Source organism: Mytilus trossulus, unplaced genomic scaffold (genome assembly GCF_036588685.1).
Source record: "Mytilus trossulus isolate FHL-02 unplaced genomic scaffold, PNRI_Mtr1.1.1.hap1 h1tg001219l__unscaffolded, whole genome shotgun sequence".
Taxonomy (NCBI): domain Eukaryota; kingdom Metazoa; phylum Mollusca; class Bivalvia; order Mytilida; family Mytilidae; genus Mytilus; species Mytilus trossulus.
The window spans coordinates 1-23,731 of NW_026963714.1; the positions used below are offsets into that span (position 1 = coordinate 1).

General features: G+C 43.7%; 1 protein-coding gene across 1 annotated transcript; it reads right to left on the reverse strand.

Moving 5' to 3' along the window:
- Positions 1-11,515: 11,515 nt before the first annotated feature.
- On the reverse strand, positions 11,516-12,529 carry LOC134703898 (ankyrin repeat domain-containing protein 29-like). The gene has a single exon (XM_063563521.1). It carries the CDS (start codon positions 12,527-12,529, stop codon positions 11,516-11,518), a length of 1,014 nt encoding a protein of 337 aa, XP_063419591.1.
- Positions 12,530-23,731: the final 11,202 nt, after the last annotated feature.

Consider the following 23,731-nt stretch of genomic DNA (forward strand, 5'->3'; position numbering starts at 1 on the left):
CGGGGATCTGCTTCGGGGCAGAACCTGTAGTTCGTTGGTTTATTTTGCTCGCCAAGTATAAAGGAAATAAACTTGTATTTCGTGTCACCCGACCATTGCAAAATCGGGAGAGAGTTGCGGGAACATTTGATGGAAAACGATCAAGATTTTGAAGAAATGTCGCACATGAAAGAAATGATTGATCAGGTGGACGTTGTTTATATGACCCGCATCCAGAAAGAGCGTTTTGAGAATTTAGAAGAATTTGAACAAGCCAAAGGAAAATTAATCTTAGATGTTCCCATGGTCGAGATGATGCGCAAAGAATCGATTGTCATGCACCCCTTGCCAAGAATCGATGAAATCCACCCGTCAGTGGATGCGAATCCGCGCGCCAAGTATTTTGATCAAGTCAATAATGGGATATACACTCGCATGGCTCTATGAAGATTCTCAATGATGCCAGAAGCCAGTCATTGCCCACCTCCGAAAGTGCATAAAAACAAAATCTCAGAAGAATTTCCGCCTGCCGACCCCAAGCGTTTTATGAAGTTGGGCGTCAATTTGGAGAAATGGTTTTTGGCCAATTTGCGGAATTTGCCTTGGCGGAAGGATTACTCTCCTTATTCCGTATGGATTTCGGAGATTATGCTTCAGCAAACGCAGGTCAATACGGTAGTTCCCTATTTTAATCGATGGATGGAGAAGTTTCCCGACATTCTTGCTTTGCGCCAAGCCAATGTGGAAGATATGTATAAGATGTGGGAAGGGTTAGGCTATTACAGCCGTTGCTTAAACATCAAAAAAACCGCGGAAAAATTGGTTGAGCAACGGGAAAGCAAGTTGCCAAACGATTTAAAACTTTGTTAAAATTGCCCGGGATAGGGCCTTACACTGCCGGCTCGATTATGAATATCGCCCATCAAAGGCCTACGCCGATGGTTGACGGCAATGTCGGCAGGGTGTTGTCTAGACTTTCGATTGGCAGGAGCCTTTGCAGAAAACATCGACAAAAAATATATTTTGATTTTCTTTCGTGAGAAAATTTTTCAGACGGCTTCACCAAGATTCGTTAGCAAGCCATGATGGAATTGGGCGCCACCCTATGTAAATCTAGTTCTCCATCATGTGAAATTTGCCCCGTTCAGCGGGAATGCTTAGCCAAGCAGAGGCAAACCGTTTCTGAAAGACCCGTAAAACTCAAAACACAATCTTCCATCCCTCTTGAACTGAGACATTACGTCATTAGAGAAAAAAGAGAATTTTCTTTTGATCAAAATGCCTGAAAGGGAATGGTGGGCTAATCTTTGGGGTTTTCCGTGGTGTAAGGCCGATGATGCTAAAGCTTTTGAAAAAGAACATAATCTAAAAATCCAATCGGAATTATTGTCTTTTCGCCATTCGGTAACCAAATACCGAATCACATCCAAGGCCTTTTTGTGTGAACCCCAACAATTCCCTTCATTCAAAAAAGTGGCGGAATACAAGAGCATCGGCACGCAACAATTGGCGGATTTTTCTCTCAGTCTGCCTGCGGTTAGAATTAAAAAATATTTGATGAACCCACGGATTGAAAAATGAATAAAAATACCCTTTTCATTTATGGCATAAATCCCATTGCGGAAGCCATCAAAGCCCAACAAAGGTTGCTCCACACTTTACTTGTTCAAGAGGGTTTGCAAAACAAAACCAAAGCAACGAGTTTGATAACGGAGGCAAAAAAAAATCGGGATCGAGGTAAAACATTGCCAAGCAAATGAATTGAAGAATTTAACCCGTTCACAGGATCATCAAGGTGTGGCGTTAATATGTGGGGATTTGCCGAAAAAAAATCTAAAAAATTGGCCCAAGCTTAAGGAAGATGGAAGCGTCAAAATTCTAATGTGTGAAAACGTGATGGATCCCCATAATTTCGGAGCCATAATTCGTCGGCAAAGTTTCACGGGTTTGACGCGGTTTTGAAGTTAAAGCAAAATTCTTGTCCTTTAACGGCGACGGTTTCAAAAACCTCGGGCGGAGCGGTAGAAAGCATGGATTCTGCTGGAGGAAGCCAACATGCATAATTCCATTTTGACGTTGAAAAAATTGGGTTTCTGGATTTACGGCTCGGATGCGGAAGGTGAAAGTCTGTTTAATGAAAAGCCGCCGAAAAAATTCGCCTTAATTGTTGGCAACGAGGGAGAAGGGTTGCGCCGACTGACCAGAGAAAACTGCGATCAAATTAATTGCCATCCCCGGGAGAGAAAATTTTGAATCCTTGAATCTTAGCGTTGCCTGCGGAATTTTGATGAGCCACCTGATAAGAAATTTTGATTTGGTTTCTTAGCGTCTGACCGGTGGTTGGGTAAGTTCATTAATTATTGTTTTCCGCCAGTTTTTTGATTTCCGCCGGTTCCTTGCCGACGATTTTTTTATAGATAGAGGGGGCGGTGGCGCCTTCGGTGCCGAAAAGCAACACTTTGCTGTCCGAATTTAAATCGAGAGCTTTACAAAGTTCGGGATTTTCGGTCGCCAAAATTAAGCCAGCCAAACCTCCGACGGCGGATTCTCCCGCAACGATAAATTTTCCGAGACTCCCGTCCGCGCATTGGCGCATCAATTGTTCCACGGCTTCATCTTTGATAATCATGCACCATTCGACTTTATCCTTAAGGAGGGAAAAAGCACTGATGGACACTTCCCCGCAAGCCAAGCCGGCCATTATGGTATCCAAATCCCCTTCGATAACCACGGGTTTATCCGCCTTGATACTTTCAAAATGCAGGCTGCGTTGACCGGTTCAACGATGATAAACTTCGGAAGATTTTCGCCGTAAATCTCCCAAAAATGACCGATAACCGCCGCCGCTAAACCGCCTACTCCTGCTTGGATGAAGACGTGAGTTGGATGTTCATCCCTCATCTGATTTAAGGATTCCTGCACCATCACCGTGTAACCTTGCATAACGTCTTTGGGGATATCGATGTAGCCTGGATAAGTGGTGTCCGATACCACGTGGCGACCGTTTAATTTGGCTTCCCGTTCGGCTTCGGAAACGGAAAAAATCATAATTGCCCTTAACCCTAATCACTTTGGCTCCATATTTTTCAATGGCGGTTTTGCGTTCTTCGGAAACTTCGGCGTGAATATAGATGACACATTGGCACCCCGCCAATTGAGCACCCCAAGCCACGGAGCGTCCGTGGTTACCGTCCGTGGCTGACGTTACCGTAACGGTTTTTGTAAAATCCGAATATCTGCCCGAAAGAATATCGGTATCTGTGGGATCATTCGAAATTCCTGCTTTTTTTATCAATTTCTTAAGCAAATTCATGACCGCATAGGCACCTCCCAAAGCTTTGAAACTCTCTAGTTCAAATCGGTAGTCTTCGTCTTTATACCAAATTTTTGCGAGTCCCAAAGTTTCCGATAGCTTAGAGAGTTCATGCAAAGGTGTGGTTTGGTAGCCCGTCCATTTTTTTGATGGCATCCATCGCTTTTTGATGGCCTTCCAAGCTTACGAGCATCTCTTTGTGATGTTCTGGATAATCGCAAGGAGAAATTTTGTGTGGATTTTTGCAGTCTGCTGTGAGCATGTCTTGGGTGAGAATCATATGCGCTTAATTTGGATTAGGGTTGAAGTTGGCCGCAAAAAATTGCCGTGCCGCCGGTGTTTACGCCTAAAATATCAAGGTTTTCGGCATGAGTTTTTTGTTGAGAACAAGATTAAAATCTGATTCAAACTGGAAAAGTGTAATTCTTTCGCCATAAAATTGAATTCCGCTTTACAATTCCCTGAAAATTTTTTGAGCGTGGTTAAATTTGGATTTCGGTAAAGCGATCGTCAAAAGGCAAGAATACTTCAAGAAAGCGTGTGGAGTTTAAAGCTTCAGTGTGAACACACACCTATTTTCCGAGGTTCAATTGGAAGACAAAGGTGTGATTTAAAACCCGTGGACATGCATTGTTCATTGACTGAACATTTGCCCGTAATAATCTACAACAAAAATCAATCCAACATGAATTCATTCTTGCAAATATGATTTATAAAAACTAATTCTTCACAGACTTCATAAATAAAATTTCTGTTCTTTGTTAAATCTAAACGGATGCTACGATAGCGAGGAGTAGTGAATTTTTGTTTTTTATTTATTAAACTTTTTATTCATAAGAGAGAATGATGAAAAAAATTTTTAGAAAGATTGCCCTTCTTGTGGCATCTACAATCGTTGCTTTGACTGCTTTCGCGGGCGAGGTTGAAGTTTTGCACTGGTGGACAGCGGGCGGAGAAGCGAAATCCGTTGCCGAGTTGAAGAAAGAGTTGGAAGCCGAAGGACACACTTGGAAAGATTTCGCCATTGCCGGCGGAGCCGGCGAAAACGCCATGACCGTGTTGAAAACCCGCGTGGTTTCCGGAAATCCCCCGACGGCCGCTCAGATCAAAGGCCCCGCAATCCAGGAATGGGGTGACGAAGGCATCGCCGCTAATTTGGATGAAGTGGCAAAAGCGAACAAATGGGATTCCTTATTGCCCAGAGTTGTTAGCTCCGTCATGAAGTACAACGGCCACTATATCGCCGTTCCGGTCAACGTCCATCGCGTGAATTGGATGTGGGTGAATCCCGAAGTTTTCAAAAGGCCAAAGCCAAAATTCAACCAACTGGAAAGAATTCGCTGAGTCGGCTGAAAAAATCAAAAAAGCGGGCATGTTGCCTGTGGCTCACGGCGGCCAAGCTTGGCAAGATGCGACTGTTTTTGAAACCATCTTTCTTTCGGTCGGCGGCGCCGATCTTTACAACAAAGCTTTTGTTGAACTCGACGAAAAGTACTTGGCGGCAAAGAAATGAAAGAGGCTTTCAAAACTTTCCGCGTTTACCAAAGCTATACCGACAAAGACAACGCAAACCGCGATTGGAATTTTGGCGACTGCCATGGTAATTAACGGCAAAGCCGGCATGCAAATCATGGTGACTGGGCGAAAGGCGAATTTACTTCCGCCGGCAAAAAACCCGGTAAGGATTTCATCTGCGCAGCCGCCCCGGAACCGCCGACGAATATACTTTCAACGTCGATAGCTTTGTCATGTTCAAGCAAGCCTCTTCGAAAACGAAAAAGCTCAAATGGCAATGGCCAGACTGATCATGGAACCGACTTCCAAGAAGTCTTCAATTTGAACAAAGGTTCAATCCCCGTTCGTTTGGGAATGTCCAAGGCAAAATTCGATGATTGCGCCGTAACTTCCATGAATGATTTCGTTGCGGCTTCGATTCAGGAAAATTGGTACCCAGTTTGGCTCACGATATGTCCGCTAAATCGGCGGCAAAGGAGCCATTTTGATGTCGTAACCAGCTTCTTCAACTCCGACAAAAACGCCCGACCAAGCGGTTGAAGAATTGGTTGCCGCGTTCAAGACGCCAAATAATTCTTAACAGCCTACTAAGGTCGGAAAGGTAATCCGTTCCGACTTTTTTTGTTTCAAGCATTTATTTTCAGATTTTTAATACACCCCTGACCTGCCAACCCGCGCCTAGTTGTCAATATGTCTAAACCCAATGAAACCGGCTTTTGGGACAGAGTCGAAGACTTTTTGCCGAAAATTGTGCTGTCGCCCTCTTTTTTGATCGTCACCGTTTTCATTTATGGTTTAATCCTGTGGACGGGATGGATTTCCTTGACGTCTTCCAAGCTTCTCCCCAACAACAATTTCATCGGCCTCAGTCAGTATTTTGATCTTTTCGCCAATAAACGTTGGTGGCTGTCGGTAACCAACCTGTGCATTTACGGGTTTTTGTTCATCGGCATTTGTTTGCTTGTGGGGTTGTTGATGGCGGTTTTTTTTGGATCAGCAAATCCGTATCGAAGGAGCCATCCGCACCATTTACCTTTATCCGATGGCGCTTTCTTTTATCGTCTCGGAACGGCTTGGAAGTGGATTTTGAATCCATCTTTGGGATTGGAAAAGCTTATGAGGGATCTCGGATGGGAAACCTTCACTTTTGATTGGCTGGTCAATTCTTCCTTTTCCATTTATGCGGTGGTCATCGCCGCCGTTTGGCAATCGTCTGGTTTCGTCATGGCACTGTTTCTCGCGGGTCTTCGCTCCATTGAATCCAATATCATCAAAGCCGCTCAGGTAGATGGCGCTGGCTTGCCGACCATTTATTTGAGAATCATCATTCCCAGCATGGGGGCCACGTTTTTCAGTTCGCTGATCATTTTGTCCCACATCGCCATTAAAAGCTTCGACCCTCGTCATGGCTCTTACGGGAGGCGGCCCCGGATATTCTTCCGACGTGCCCGCAATTTTTATGTACACCTACAGTTTCACCAGAAATCGGCTGGCGTTCGGCGCTTCATCCGCTGTGGTTATGTTGATGATAGCCATGACGATTATTATCCTTACCTTTATTCGGAACTCAGAAAAAATGAACAACGAAATTACCATTGCGAAAGGGATCGGGCGAAGCCTGATTTACTTGATTTTGTTGTCGGTCGCCTTGTACTATCTGTTCCCTTTGTACGTCATGCTGACGACTTCCTTCAAAACTTTGGCCGAAGAAATTCGCCAAGGAAACATTCTTCAGTTGCCCGAGGGATTGAATTTCAACGCTTGGGCGAAAGCGTGGGGCACGGCTTGCACCGGGGTTTCCTGCGAAGGCATGAAAGGATATTTCTGGAATTCGGTGAAAATGGCCATTCCTTCGGTTTTCATTTCCACCTTGATGGGTGCCATGAACGGTTACATTTTGGCCAAGTGGAATTTCAAGGGCAGCAACTTTTTCTTCGGTTTGCTGTTGGTCGGTTGTTTTATCCCGTTCCAGATTGTTATTTTGCCGATGGCCGTTTTACTCGGCAAGTTGGGCTTGTCAAATTCCACTCCCGGATTGGTTTTAACCCACGTGGTTTACGGCTTGGCCTTCACGACTTTATTTTTCAGAAATTTTTACGTGAACATCCCCACGGAAATCGTAAAAGCCGCCCAAATAGACGGCGCCGGCTTTTTCCGGATTTTCTTCAAAATCATGTTGCCGCTTTCACCGCCCATCATAGTGGTGTCGGTGATTTGGCAATTCACCCAAATTTGGAACGACTTCCTCTTCGGGGTGGTGTTTTCGTCGGGGGAATCCCAGCCGATCACCGTGGCCTTAAATAATTTGGTTAACACCTCTACAGGGGTGAAAGAATATAACGTGGATATGGCCGCCGCCATTTACGCCGGCCTCCCGACGCTTTTCGTTTACATAGTGGCCGGCAAATATTTTGTCAGAGGACTCACCGGCGGAGCCGTCAAAGGATAACCCTATAATTTTCCCTAACTTTTTTCTCGATGCGGAATATGACTGCACTCAAAGTAAGTAACATCAATAAAAATTTTGGTAAGACTCACGTTCTCAAAAATATTAACTTGGACGTTCAGGAAAAAGAGTTCGTCATTTTGGTGGGGCCTTCGGGTTGCGGCAAATCTACTTTGCTGAACCTAATTTCCGGCTTGGACATCCCCACTTCCGGGGAAATTTCCATCAACGGGCAAGACGTAACCAGAGTCCCCCCCAAAAACCGTAACATCGCGATGGTTTTTCAAACCTATGCGCTCTATCCGAACATGAGCGTTAGGGACAACATCTCATTCGGCCTCAAAATAAAAAAATTGGGCACGGAAGAAATCAACCAATCGGTGGAAAGAGTCGCCAATATTTTGCAAATTCAGCATTTATTGGATCGCAAACCCTCCCAACTTTCGGGCGGGCAACGCCAAAGGGTGGCGATGGGCAGAGCGATTTCAAGGGATGCCAGCCTTTATTTGTTTGACGAGCCTTTGAGTAACCTTGACGCCAAGCTTCGGGTGGAAATGCGCCACGAGATCAAAAAACTGCACGAGAGAGTTCAAAAGGCGATTGTCTATGTTACCCACGATCAAATCGAAGCCATGACGCTCGGCGAAAAAATTGCCGTTATGCACGAAGGTTACGTGGTGCAATACGGAACGCCCCGCGAGATTTACAATAACCCGAATAGCGTATTCGTGGCGGGTTTCATCGGCTCCCCTTCCATGAATTTCTTGACGGTCGAAGTCGTTGAAAAAGGCTCGGGACTCGGCGGCAAAACCATGAATCGGGGCGAAGAACTGATTCTTCCCTTGCCCGATTCATTAAAATCCAGACTTGGAAAAAAAGTCATTCTCGGCATCCGCCCCGAAAACCTTCACAACTATGACGCGGGTGAATCGAATCTGGTCTTCTCCTTCTCGATTAAGGTTGATTTCATCGAACCCACCGGCCCCGACACCATCGTATTCTTTGAGTTGAATAAAGAAAACCTTGTGGCAAGATGCAAACCGGATGATTCCATCGCCAAGGAAACTCCTCTGAAATTATTTTTGGATATGGATAAAATGCGTTTCTTCGATGCGGAAACTCAAGAGGCGATTCAAGTTTAAATCATCCCTTTCATTCTAAACAAATCATTTCCCCCCGTCCGCATTCCTTTGCGGATAAAATTTTTCATCTTCCTTAGTTATTTTGAGCCCCTAAATATATCATCAGCTAAATAACGAAGCTAAGGACAATGCGGGGAATCCTTGTTTCCTTATTGAAGCAAAAACTGGTTAGGTTTTCTTTCGATGATCCTCGATGATTTTGCCGTACCGGAGACACTCCGTTTCGTGCGATTCATCTGTCCAAATTTCTTTCACGGCCTCCTGAATCCAGTCTTGGATAGATTTGAGGGAAAGAATCAAGTCACAGTAGTCCAAGATTTTCTTGTCGGTAAAAAGATCGAAACTGCGGTGACGCAAAACGACCGGCGCGTAATAAGCGTCAACCGCCGTAAAATTTTTACCAGTCAAATAAGGCCCCTCGAATTTGCCCAAACCCTCGAGCCAGAGTTGGGTGATGCGGTTGATATTTTTTAGCAAATCGGGAGTTTTCTCTTTCAGTTGGAATTTGATGGCGCAGTTCATCGAACACATTTTCCTCAATGGGGCAAAACCCGAATGCATTTCCGCCATGGCGCATCTGCTCCAAGCTCTTGCGGCGGCGTCTCTGGGATGGATCTTGGGTTCTTTCTCGTTTAGGTATTCCGCGATTGCCAAGCTATCCCAAATTTTCTGATCGCCGTCTTCCAGGCAAGGAACCAAACCGTTAGGCGAAAAAGAGTGAAAATCTTCGTTTTTGTGGTCGCCGAAAGGATGGATTTTTTCTTGAAAAGGGATTCCCAGTTCGACCATTAAACACCAAGGACGTAATGACCACGATGAATAGTTTTTGTTGCCGATATGCAAAAGGTACATAGATTTCCAAAGTTAAAGGATTATTTTTTGAAGAATTATCAACTTGGTATGATGAATGAAGGCAAGGCGGAAAAAAAGTCAATGGCATCGGTGATTAGAACTTTTTCTAAACTTATGTGCGGTGAAATTGATTCATGGTTTTTCAATTTACTTTGAAGTCTTTAAATTGAGGGGATTTTCGCAACCAAATTATCCATCCAAGAATAAATATGCTTAAAAATATCCGTGGCATGAGGGATCTGAAGGACGAGGAAGTCGAAATTTTTCGGTATCTCGAAACCAAGGCCTATGAAATTTTCCGGCTTTATAACTATTCCGAAATCCGTACACCGATTTTGGAATATACCGATCTTTTTCTCCACGGCGTCGGCGAGGAAACCGATATCGTTTCCAAAGAAATGTACAGTTTCATGGATCGGAAAGAGCAGAGTTTGTCGATGCGTCCCGAAGGCACGGCGGCCGTGATGCGACATGTGATCGTGAATCATTTGCTGAAAAGCCATAAAAATCTGAAGTTTTTTTATTCGGGGCCGATGTTTCGTTTTGAGAGGCCCCAGAAAGGCCGTTATCGCCAATTTCACCAAATCGGCGCCGAATTTTTGGGCGAACATAGCATTTATGCGGATTTGGAAGTGATTTTGATGCTCGATCACTATTTGAAAGAAGTCGGTTTGAGTAAAAGAAGTTTTCAGATCAATTGGCTGGGAGATATGGGGGAGCGCCAAGATTTTAAGAAGAAATTGAGGGAAACTTTTCTGCCCCTGCGGGAGAGTTTTTGCGAAAACTGCCAAAGAAGGTTGGAAACCAATCCTTTGAGAATATACGATTGCAAGGTGGAAAGCTGCGGTGAACTGACCAAAAACGCTCCCAACATCCTTGATTCGATTCACGCCGAAGGCAGGCAAACTTTTGAGAAAATTTCCCGACTGCTGGAGAAACACGGGATCGATTTCAACCTCAATCCCAAGCTGGTTAGGGGGTTGGACTATTATTCCGATTTGGTTTTTGAAATCTATTCGGAACAATTCGGCGCCCAAAGCGCGATTGGCGGCGGCGGAAGGTACGATGGTTTATTTGAGATTTACAAGGCAGAGCCAAACGCCGGGATCGGTTTCGCTTTGGGAACGGACAGAATGGCCATTCTGCTGAATCCCCCTCCACAAGCCGATGCCCGTTGCTTCATCGTCGGCAAGGATAAAGAAAAAAACGCACAAATCGCTTTTATGCTTCGTCAAGCGGGCTTGAGGGCGGAAATGGATTTCGGCGAAGGATCTTTCAAAAGCCAATTCAAATATGCGGATAAACTCGGAGCCGAGAAAGTGATTATCCTTGGCGAAGACGAAATCGCCAACGGACAAGCGTCGGTCAAAAACATGACAACCGGCGAACAAAAAACGGTGATGGAATCCGAACTGGTCGATTTCATTTGCAGAAAAAACACCGGCGTTTGAAAATCATTCTGTTTTCCCGACATCATTTTTTGCGCCCTTGCCTTGGAGTATGATAGCAAAATTCATTTGGATCGATGCGATTAGCCAAATGAAGTTCAATGCGTTGTCCCGAAAAATAACTGGCTTCAGGCAAGATGATCCCGAAAATAGATGCCGTAGGGAAACGCTGATTAATTCGGAAAATTTTCCAAATGAATTATCTCCCCGCTTCCGCAGCAATCGGCATGTGTCTTTCTTGAAACCTGTTCGCCAAGAAAGGAAAAAAATCTCCCCAATCGAAAACAGGCTTGAGCGACTTTTTTTCTCAAAAGCAACACTTATCGGCTGTTTTTGATTTTTTTTACATCGGATTTAAACATTTCCCAAATTCAAGACTTGCGAAAAACTTTTCGCCACCCCCTAAGAATTTTCAACTTACCAGCAAACAAGTACTTTCTGAGATAGATTTCCAAAATTCCAAGCGGCAAGAATACTAAATTGTAACAGAGCCATAAAAATGAAATTGATTTAATCTCATTCGGTATCTTTGCATTTTCTAAATATTGATCAACTTCTGATAAAGGAACTCCCTTTTTTCTTAACTCTCTCGCCAAACTCACAATATAAATTATTGATGCGTTATCATATTTGAACCACATCCTTGTTTTTATCTTTGGATCCGCGCCTTTCTCAATTAATAGATGAATCATCTCATCATCCGGCTTTGAGCAACTTATCATCAGAGCCGTCCAACCATCATCTAATTTTCTTTGATCTGGATCCGCTCTGCTGAGCAACAAATTTGCCACCTCTAAATGTCCTTCTTCACAAGCGGCCCTCAACGCCGTCCATCCTTTGTTGGTGGTGTTCCTTGGTTTGGATCGGCCTGGTTTTCGACGAGGAGTCGGGCAACTTCCGCATGACCGTTTGCGCTTGCGGCCATCAGAGCCGTTATTCCTTTGTCGGTGGTTCCTTGGTTTGGATCGGCCTGGTTTTCGACGAGGAGTCGGGCAACTTCCGCATGACCGCTCAGGCTTGCGGCCATCAACGCCGTCCATCCGTTATCGGTTTTGCCTTGGTTTGGATCGGCCTGGTTTTCGACGAGGAGTCGGGCAACTTCCGCATGACCGTTTTCGCTTGCGGCCATCAACGCCGTCCATCCGACGTCGGTGGTTCCTTGGTTTGGATCGGCCTGGTTTTCGACGAGGAGTCGGGCAACTTCCGCATGACCGCTCTGGCTTGCGGCTATCAACGCCGTCCATCCTTTGTCGGTGGTTCCTTGGTTTGGATCGGCCTGGTTTTCGACGAGGAGTCGGGCAACTTCCGCATGACCGCTCTGGCTTGCGGCCATCAACGCCGTCCATCCGACGTCGGTGGTTCCTTGGTTTGGATCGGCCTGGTTTTCGACGAGGAGTCGGGCAACTTCCGCATGACCGTTTTCGCTTGCGGCCATCAACGCCGTCCATCCTTTGTCGGTGGTTCCTTGGTTTGGATCGGCCTGGTTTTCGACGAGGAGTCGGGCAACTTCCGCATGACCGCTCTGGCTTGCGGCCATCAGAGCCGTTATTCCTTTGTCGGTGGTTCCTTGATTAGATTCCGCCCCATTTGCAAGAAGAAGTTTAACAATTTCAAAATTACCTCTGGAAGATGCGTTAACCAATGGGAAATCGCCATCAGGCGGGCTTCCATATTTCGGATTGGCTTCTGTATCCAGTAATTTTTTTATTAAACTTACATGACCGTTTCGGCATGCAGTCAACAAAGCCTGATCCTTCCAATCTTGAGGGAGATTTTTTGGGATAGCGGCAATTTGGTTAGCCGCCACCGATTCCAAAAATCTGGGCAGTCCCATCGCGAGAATAAAAGAAGGCGATTGGTTGATGTTTTGAATTTCGTCCAAAAAACCTTTGGCGAGCGCCAAACCTATTTCGCCAATTTCCTTGGGTGTTTCATCCGAAACTCCTTCCAAATATTCCAACAATTTTTTCTTATCCACTTCGCCAATATCTAAAAGGCCGCTTAAAAAATCATCGTCAAAAAATTCCCGAATCTTGGAAATATCAAAATTTTTAATGGCTTCTAAATTTTCCCTGAATACGGTTTCCTTAAAAATCAATTGGCGAGTGATATCCTGCATGGAACGTCGGAAAAAAGGAATGGCCGCCTCCTGAAATCCGCGGCTTTTTTTAATCAGCAAATTTTTGGTTTTTCTTTTCTGTTCGCCCCATTCGTATTCGTATTTCAGGAAATTCCAGAATTCCAGGCAGAAAAAAGTGCCCAACAGGTCGGGTTCGAGTCTTGAAGCAATCAGATTTTCGACTTCCGTATTTCCGGTAAGCGTGTCGGCAATTTTTAAAGCGCCGGTCCAAGTTTCTTTATTGTTTTCGATCCACCGGCATTCAATTGATTTTTTATACAATTCTTGTTTTTTCATATCGCCAAGCAAGGTGGGAAAAAAAACCAACCAAGAGGCCACTACGCCGATATTGTCTTTGAGCTCCCACGGGCGTCTGCTTACCCCTTTCAGCGCATTTTTGATTAATGTTCCCGCATCGACCGTTTCCCCGGCAATCAAAGCGTTTGGATTGTTCCGCAACCAATCCGCCATCAACCCGATAAAAAGCGGGTAGCGCCCGCCGTTCATGCTTAACAAGGAATTTTTGGCTCTTTCCAGCAATTCTTCCTCGACTTCGGGACAGGAAACCCTAAGAATTTTTTCCACGTCCCCCTCTTTCAACTCTTCAATTAATAAAGGTATCCCTGTGTTCCATAGCAAAGGGAGGAAACTTTCCCTTTCCCGATCTTGATGAAAAATTTCAATCCAAAAAGCCGTGTCCCGGAGGGAAACGACTGTCTGCTTTTTAGTTTCTTGAGTCGGAGTGGATGCGGGGAATGCTCTTTCAAGCAATAATACCCGAATTGGGAAAACAGTTCCTTCTTGGTAGAGATGTGTTAGACGGTGAAGGAGATCTCTAATTTGTTTGGATCGCGCCGAAGCGTAATCCACGATAATACAGGTGGGCGAGGAAGGCACCCAATTCGAGGGAATCGTTTTTCCGGCGGGAAGGAATCCCACTTGATATTCGGATTCACTTTCAATTTGTAGCACAATTTCTATCGCCAATCGAGTTTTGCCTACGCCCCCTCGCCCGAGAATAGCCCAAAGCGAAACGGAATCGGGACTGTAAAAAAACTCCGCAGGCGATTCAATTCCGTTTCTCTCCCGCAGAATTTTATTTGCCTGTAATAAGGACGAAGCCATTGTTGGCTATCAAGAACATAAGATTGACTGACTTCACTTAATTCGATGGCGTTATTTTTATCGTCAAGCTCTTGGATGAAATCTTTGAGATCATGAAATTTGTCCTTTATGTCCTTTATGTCTTGGTGAAGATTCTGAAAATTTTCCGCGACCCAAGCTTCAAGATCCTTGATGTCTTTTGAACTTGCGGGAATCGGGGTGGGTGGATTCCTCGTCCATTCGGCAATTTTTTCAACACAGGCTTTGATTTGAACGGGAAATTTGTTGATTGGCCAAAGCACCAATTTTTCCATGTAGGAACCCGCTTTTGATTTGAGTTTCTTTTTTATGTTGCCCATTCCCTTGTCGGCGATGGTTGCCAACGGCAAAAGCAAAAAATAATAGATTCCCGTACCGATGACGCGAGGCAAGGACAAATCCACGGAAATCAGTTCCACAATCTGCGTTCGACGGGATTTCACCAACCCCGAAACGGCATCCTTTTTTAACAAGTCCGCCAGTTTCTCCACAAATTCATCCGTGGCGTCTTTCTTTTCGCCGATTCGGTAATCATCGGGAAAATAGTTTCGTTCGGATATTCCTATGTTGAGGCCAGCAAACCCCTCCGAGTATTAGCAAACCCCTCCGAGTATTTGTTTTCCTCGAATCCTTGCCCAAACCGGGAAAATTCCCTAAATTCTTCCATCCTTTGTTCCGTAGTCATAATTTCCCCCACTTGATTTATCGAATGGAGGCCGACCTTTGTTATCTGAACTCATGGTTTGTGGAGTGGAGGTAAAAATTATCCTTGATTTTTGTTTCGCTTCCCCGCCGAGGGGTTGGCTTGAGTTTTAATATCAAAAGAAGTTTTAAGGAAAAATAAGAAAAACATAGGGAAAAAGCATCAGGTCGGCAACCGGCTTTAAGGCCCCTGTTTTAAAATTCATATTTTTAAAAAATCCTCTTTAAAAAGACGGCGAGATTCAAACTTTTTCCAAAATTTCCGTAATTCTTCAAGGTCTTTTTTTTTAAAAGGAAAATATATTTATAACTAAAATTTCGCAATTTTAGGAACTAATTTTAAACAAATCTTATTGGTTAAATAATTTAATAATTCCAATTTTTTAGGAAAAATTTCATTTTCTATTTGTGTTTGTAAGCAAGTTTAATTACCCCTATCTGTATTCGCAGAGAGTAACTTAAAAACCTTAAGGTTAATCCAAACGCAGATAAGCTTAAAAGCACTATTGTTTAGAAAATTCCATGAATCATTCTAATACTAATTTATTTTCATTAGGAAAGAGTAAACTATTTGAGGAGTATATTGAATATTGCGACGATGTAATTTTCTTTACAGATACCGAAGGAATCTGATTTATTTGAATTCCAGCGCAAGAAGGTATTTCAAATTTCAGGATTCAAGATTTCCACCGAGACACACATTTCTAGCTTATTTGAAACGATTTCTAAATACAGTTTTTACGAAATCTTCAAAAAAGGGTGACGGGTAGCGTACCCATTATATTTTATAGCCAAGAATCGGTGAGTATCAACCTTACCTGTAAACCGATTCTGAGCGAAAAAGGCAAGAAGATCAATGCTTTTGCTTCATAATGCAGGACGATGAAATCATGCATTATCCTTTCTTTAGCGTACTGACTCCCAAGATGTCAGCAAATTGCGCAAATACCAAAGCATCCAAAGCAATATTTCGGTTCCTTTCAAGGCCATAGAGACGGAACTGGAAAACTTGGAAATACTTTTGGAAGGGGATTTGAAAAAAAGAGTCCAAAAGATTACCGCCATCAAAGATCTGTTGAAAAGCACCTTTGCAGACCCTGCATTTTTTGCAATCCGATATGATTGCATACGATATCATCAACACGACCTGCCTAAAAGTGGAAAGCTTTTTGGAAGAACTTTTCAAACAGCAACAGACAAAGCTGACTTTCTCAAAGGACATCCAATGTCCCGAAGTGGAATTTTATGGCGATAATCCAAATTGCTTACTGCTTCAGCAGAATTTTAGAGTACATTGCGGAAACGGCATCCCCCGAATCAGGGCCTGTGGAAGCTGTCGCCGAATTTGATGAGAGTCGCTCCCAAGTTAAGTTTTATTTCCGTTTCGATCCATTGGAAGATTATTTGGAGAATCCCGAATCGGAAAACGAAATCCATTTAGAATACTCGCTTCCTTTCTCTAAAAGAATCATTGACATTCACAAAGGTGGGGTAAAAATTTTGAATCTCAATTCACATTCCTATGAATTGGAAGTCATTCTCCCATCAGTTTTGATCCTTATTTGAATACCCTATTCGAATACTGATCATTGATCTCGATGAGGAAGTCAAAAAATTTGTTTTGGAATTCGTTGAAGAACACAAGTTTTCCGTATCCCTCAAATTTTTTTAACTCTTACGAAGACGCAAGATTGAATCTTGTCGAAGGGCTACCGATATGATTATTTTTGATCCTTTGGCAATGAGTAGCGAAAAGGATAAAGATCCAATCCACTGTAGCTTTAGAATCTTACAAACTTCAGCCAACGACAATCCACCAGCCTCTTATCCGTCAGTGAGTTGTGGAATAACCCATCCAACAAAAAGCAATTACTTGCTTTAGAACAGATTAAATTTTTGCCCAAGCCTTTGTTGAAAGTTGATTTGGACATCATGCTCAACAACGAACTGCACCAGATTCGGCAAAACCGCAGCCTGTCCAAAGACGTCAAGGAAGTGCAAAAGATAGCGATTACCGATGAATTGACCAAGCTTTTTAATCGTCGTCATTTTGAAAACGCCATGCCGCTTATCTTGCAAAAAGCGGAAAGCTTAAAGCAGAATATCACGGTTATCATGGCCGATATCGATAATTTTAACATTATAACGATACCAACGGGCACATGCTTGGAGATGAAACTCTAAAATTATTTGCCCGTATTTTAAAATCCGGCGTGAGGATGAACGATTTAGTGGTGAGATTCGGAGGAGAGGAATTTTTAATTATTTTGCCGAACGCCAACTTGAAAACGGCAAAATTATTGCCGAGAAGTTACGACACACCATTGAACAAACTAATTTCGTTAACGGAGAAAGCCAACCTCTGGGCAAAGTTACCGCCAGTTTTGGACTATCGATTTATCCCGATGACGGTAAAAACATCAAGGAATTGATCCAAGTCGCCGATGAAAATCTTATAAATCAAAGGAAGGCGGGAGAAATCGAATTACCACCGGCAGAAGATAATCCTTCCATTCAACTTTCCCCGATTTTATTCCCCCATTAAGAAGAAATAACGTCCTTCCTTGTGCGTCCAATTTCAATAAGTATTTTCCGCTTGGTTTTTCAACGGAAATCAAAACTTTGGAAATCGGCGAGTCACCAAGCGATTAAAAGCGTTTTTTAAAGGTCTAGCCCCGTATCGCTCGTCAAAACCTTGGGCCACTATTTTTTGAATCCAATTCTTCGCTCATTCAAATTCCACCTCTTGTTGCGACAATAAAGAATTTAACCTTGCGAGTTCCTTGCCCACGAGTTTTGTGATGATTTCCGCCGTAAGTTTGGTTAAAGTGCAAGATCGAATCAAACCGACCTATCAATTCCGGCTTGAGATAAGATTCATAGTCCTTCAAGTTAGAAGTCACCATGATCACGGTATTTTTGAAATTGACGGTTTTCCCTTGGGAGTCGGTCAATCTGCCATCATCCAAAATTTGTAGTAAAATGTCCCAAAATCAGGATGGGCTTTTTCAATTTCATCAAATAAAATCACGCTGTAAGGTTTTCTCCGAACCGCTTCAGTCAACACGCCCCCCTTTTCGTAACCTACATATCCTGGCGGGGCGCCAATCAATTTTGCGATGGAATGCGATTCCCTGAATTCGCTCAAATCGACTCGAATCATATTTCTCTCCGATTGGAATAAATAACTGGCCAAGGCTTTTCCCGTTTCGGTTTTACCCACACCGCTCGGTCCGATCAACAAAAAACTGCCAAGAGGCCTATCCTGTTCGCTCAAACCCGCATGGGAAGCAATCAGGGTATCGGAGATTTCGTCAATCACCGCTTCTTGACCCAGCACCCTGCTTTTCAGGAATTTCGCAAGCCCAACATGTTTTCTTGGCTACTGCGCAAAATGCGTTCTTTGGGAACTCCCGTGCTTTTTGAAACGACTTCGGCAATTTTTTCCCTCGTCAGTTTGTAGGAAATTTTCATCGATTCCAGTTTTTTTCTTAATATCCGAATTTCACCGTACATGATTCGCGAGGCGGCGGTGTAATCGCCTTCGCTTTCGGCGCGGTTATAGCGAAACTGGGCATCGTCCAATTGTGACTTAAGAGCCGCCGCTTGTTTGAGTAGCAGATTATCTTGATTCCACTCGTTGATTTGACGATTGTATTCCTTTTCTAATCCCTGGATTTCTTCGGCTAAAACTTTGTCATGTTTTTGGGTGTTCAACAGTACCTTTTTACTCCGTATCAAGCATCCAATTCTTGTAATTCAGGAGGGATTGAATCAGCGCTAAGTTTCAAAGCCGCGGAGGCTTCATCTATGATATCTATGGCTTTGTCCGGCAGGAAGCGATCCGCTATGTAATCCGATGAAAAGTAAACCGCCGCAATAATCGCCTCATCGGTAATTCGATACCATGATGTATTTCGAATTTCTCCTTGATCCCCATCAGGATTTGAATGGTATCCTCTTGGGTCGGTTCGTCAACCTTTACCAAATGGAACCTGCGCTCCAAAGCTCCGTCGGTTTCTATGAATTTCTTGTATTCGTCATAGGTAGTGCTCCAATGCAGTTCAATTCTCCTCTGGCAAGAGCCGGTTTGAGAAGATTGGCAGCATCCATCGCCCCTTCTGTTTTTCCCGCCCCGACCAACAGGTGGATCTCGTCAATGAACAAAATGGCATCCCGGTTTTTGGATTTGAGAAACTTGATCATGGATTCCACCTTCTCCTCAAAACTACCGCGATACTGGGTATTGGACATTAAACTGCCCATATTCATGGCGTAGATGGTTTTGTTTTGAATGACCTCGGAACCTTGTTATTCACGATCAAATAAGCCAACCCCTCCACAATCGCCGTTTTGCCGACTCCCGGAAGACCGACAAGCACGGGGTTGTTCTTACTCCTCCGACAGAGAATCTCCATCACTTTATGGATTTCCATCGAACGCCCGATCACTGGATCCAGCTTACCCTCCTTGGCCAATTCGTTTAAATTGACCAAAAAATCAGGCACCTCGCTCTGCTCTTCATTCTCATCGCCAAAATCTTGCTTTTGTACCTGTGGAAAGAACTTGGTAATGAACTTGAGAAAATCCGCTTCCTTCGTTTCCCGTCTGCCCGCTTTCACCCCTTCCGAATGCGCCAAAGCAAACCATTCTTGTAACTTGGCCGAAACTTTTAGGCGGTCAATATTGATCTCGCCGACTTGCCGGCAAGGAATTCCAACAAGCCTTCGATTACGCTGTTTTCCGCCTTCAAATATTTGGAAGTAACACTCCGCGGATTCTTCAATAAACGTAAAACATATGTGCAGGGGTTAATTCACTGTGGCTACGGTTTAACGCCTCGGTATGGGCTAGATCAATGGAACCCCTGACGATTTCATCATATACTGACATATTGCTCTCTCAAAATAATAATAAATTGCTAGCACTCTAATCTAATGAGTGCTAGCAATCAAGAGGCTTTTAACAAATACCTGAAATAAAAAGAAAAAATTAAATTTTGTAACGAAGGGAAAGCATGGATCCAAATTTTTGATCCATACTGGATGATCGTTGAGACAAGGAATCATGGTCAAGGATTCGCCCCCTTTTTCGATGAAATTCTCTTTTTCGCCCATGTTGATTTCCTCCAACGTTTCAATGCAATCGGCCACGAAGCGGGACAAAGGACAGCGATGTTCTTGCATTTCTTTTGGCGAGCTTGGTAATGACTTCGGTGGTGAAAGGTTCGATCCAAGGATCTTTGCCGAATCTTGATTGGAAACAAGTGGTAACTCTGACGGGATCCAATTTTAGTTTTTCAATCAGCATACGGGTAGTGGCAAAGCATTGGGCGCGATAGCAAAACGAATTGGCATCGGTGATTTTCTGGCAGCATTTATTATTGGCCTTGCAATATTTAGCGCCTGTTTCCCCGATTTGTAGATGTTTGATGGGCAAACCGTGATAGCTAAAAACGTAGTGATCGAATTTCTCTTTCAAGTATTCTTGGGAAACTTGGGCAACCGCATCCAAGTAAAGCGGATCGTCAAAGAATGGGGTATAACTTCCACGGCGGGAATGTGCCATTTCTTTTTCAAGGAGCTATAGACGGATTCAACACGGAACCCGTGGTGGCAGAAGCGTATTGTGGATAAAGGGGAACCACGATGATTTTTTGAAAACCTTGGGAAATGAGTTTGCCGATTTGCGAATCAATCGAAGGTTGTTGTATCTCATGGCCACCTCGACATGGCATTTATCGCCAAATTGCATCTGCAATCCCTTTTTAAGGTTATTGGCATAAACCATCAATGGCGATCCGTCTTTCATCCATATTTTTCCGTAGTTCTCTAGATTTTACGGAGCGGGATGGAACAATAATCCAATTAACCAAAATCCAGCGCAAAATCGCCGGAATTTTGAGAACTCTGCCGTCCATCAAAAATTCGGACAAATAGGTTTTCATGGATTTTAAATCCAACTTTGAAGGGGTTCCCAGGTTAATTAACAAGATCGCTGTTTTCATTCGCTCAATGAATAAGGTTTTGGGGGTTAGAAAAGATTAATCCGTAAAACGATCTTACGGATAAAAAAAGTAAAGTCTTTATCTTGGCCTCTCACATCCGTGTTGATTGTAAATGCGGTAACCATTCTGTAGGGAACCTCGGGAAAGGCCTTTTTAAATTCTTTTTCCAGATCCACGGTAGTAACAATTTCTTTGCCTGCGGTCGCATCCTCGCAAGAAGGACAAATCACATAACCCCCGGTTTTGTAATAATTTCCCTGATAAAGTTTATTGGGGTCTTCGTACCTGCCAAAAATAATGTTGAGGAAATGCGGAATATCGGTAAGAAATAAACTACCGCTAGGTTGGGAATCGTAACCGAAATTAATCAAAAGAGAAACGGTTTCGCGAAAGTTCCCTTTCTCGTAATTCCCGTCCTTGGGAAAATCGCTAATCCCCCAATAGATTTCTATTTTTTTGGCGCCTGGAACCTCACTCCTGTATGTCATGGGAACCAAAATATCCTGGAAAGGACCAAAATTCAGTTTTCCATCTTTAAGGGACGGTTTCATGGAAGAGACATTTTTCTGAAATTCATACTTCTGCTCTTTCAGCCATTGCAAAGTTTCTTCTTGGTTCATGGATTTGAATTTTCCGTAGTCAATTTCAAAAGAATCTTGGCGAAAATTTCCCCTTGAAGAAAAACTAAACAAACCAAAAAAAGAATAACGCGTTTCATTGGACACCTCCTACAATTGACGGGTAAAACTCTTCAAACATAACTTGAGGAAAACGACCAAGTATTCAAAGAGGAAAAGATTTATGGAAAGGAAAGTTTTCATTTAACAAAGCTGGTTTTAGTTCTAAATTTTTATGCTCTCTCAAATAAGACAAAAATTCGCCCAAAGAGGAAAAAAGGTTTCAGTTAATATATAACGACTATCGTTAAACGCAATAAGATTACAACCTTAAAAACAGCGGAAGAAAGTAATTCCACGTTCGACAGCAAAATTGCTTGTTCGGGGAATGTTCCTAAAAAAGCTTAATTTTTCTATTGCTTTCACTTTCTTTCTTCTTCTCAGGGAATTTTTATTTTTTTATATAACGGTTGAACGAGAAAATTTGCGTGTGGATTGCAGAAGAAGAGGATAGCTTCTGTATTTAAAGCAGAACGACCTCTTGGGATTAGGGCGTGTTATTCGTTGGGTAAAGCAAAGGAAGGATTTCAATCCGCAAAATCTCTATTTTCGATTCACAGTTTTTGGAGCGCCTCCGAGAAATTTTGTTTGGCTTGGGATGGGGGGATGCTCGGTCGTCCGAGATCGGGTCGGTTGCCTTTTTTTACTTTGATTTCAATGAAGGTTGAACCTTGGTTTGGCTTTAAACTCTTGCAAGGTGGATTGAATTTCTTCTTTGGTTTTTATTGAGAAGGTATTTTTGTAACCGTTGTTTTTAGCGATTTGCGTTAGATCAATCTGAAAACCTTGGGTAGGCTGACCTCCGACTGAATCATGGCAACCGTTGTTCAGCAACAAGTGGATCAGGTTATCCGCATGGGACGAGTTGGACAGTGATCCCATGTGCATGATGATCGAACCGTCGCCATCCAGACAGCAAATAGTAGTTTCGGGTTTTGCCAAGGCAATGCCCAAGGCGATTTGCGAGGCGTGCCCCATCGATCCTACCGTCAAGAAGTCTTGATCGTTCGCGTGGCCGAGTCGGATTCGGGATTCGAACAACTCCCTTGAAATCATGCCCGTTGTGGAAACTATCGGCGTTTTTATCGGCAAATGGGCGATGATGGTTTCTATCGCTTCTTCACGAGACAAGGGTAAATCCAAGTTGGCTTGTTTGGATTTGGATTTTAGATCGGATTTGACGAAGGTGTCTTTTCTGACGACCACCGCAACTGGACGACTTTCTTGCCTGGCTTGGTTACAGCAAAGGGGTTAGTTTCTTCTCAAAATCGGCATCTTCCTTGGAAATTTCCACGTAGGGAATTTGCATAGTCTCCAACAGTGGGAGGGTCATCTTGCCTTGTTTTTTGTGTTGGGGTTCATCCTTCAACTGTTCTCCGGTTGCCAGAGTTTCACCTCGCCAACCGATCAGCAACACCATGGGAATGCCGTAAACATCTTCATCGGCCAAGGACAGCAAAGGATTGACCGTGTTTCCCAAACCCGAGTTTTGCAGATAAACCAGCGACATTTTCCCGGTCGCCAAGTAGTAGCCCGCCGCCATGCCAACCGCGCCGCCTTCATTGGCGGCGATTTGGTGCAATTTTTCATCGCCCATCGCTTCGATGTAAGCGCAGAAGTTTTTCAACAATGAATCCGGCACGCCACAGTAAAATTCAATGCCGTGTGCCAGCAGAAAACGGTGGATTTTTTCGGGATCAATCATCTTTATTTAGTGCCGGGAATGAGTTCCAAAATTTGATTGATGGAAAGACAATTTGGTTCGGCTTCAAAGGAACGCCGTGTTGGAGAATGGAGAGAGCGGTTTTCATCATCGCCGGATAGGACGAGCGCAAAAGGTGGTTGGCGTAAATGCAAATTTGCACGCCCGCGGCTTCCAATTCTTTTTCATAGATCGTGTTATAACTGGTTGGCACCACCACCAAAGGCACTTGGCGCGGCAGTTTTTTTCTTTTCTCACAAAATTCAAGCACTTCGGCTTTGTCTTTCTGACGGCTATGAATCATGATGCCATCGGCACCGGCTTCGATATAGGCTTCCGCTCTTTTCAAAGCGTCATCCATCCCCCGATCCAAAATCAAACTTTCGATGCGGGCAATGATCATGAAATCTTCGGCGACTTGGGATTTTTTGCCTACATTGATTTTTTCGCTAAAATTTTCAATCGAATCTTGGGTTTGCTCGACATCGGTGCCGAACAGAGAATTTTTTTTCAAGCCGGTTTTATCTTCAATGATAACAGCTGAAACTCCTGTCCTCTCCAAGGAACGCACTAAAAATTCAAAGTGTTCGATCTTCCCGCCGGTGTCCCCGTCAAAAATCATGGGCTTGGTCGTTACTTCAAAAATTTCATTGACTACGTTCAAGCGGGAAGTTAAATCCACGGCT

What these genes read in the sequence shown, in the direction of transcription:
- LOC134703898 (XM_063563521.1), bottom strand. Translation starts at nt 12,529, where the DNA reads ATGGGACTGCCCAGATTTTTGGAATCGGTGGCGGCTAACCAAATTGCC.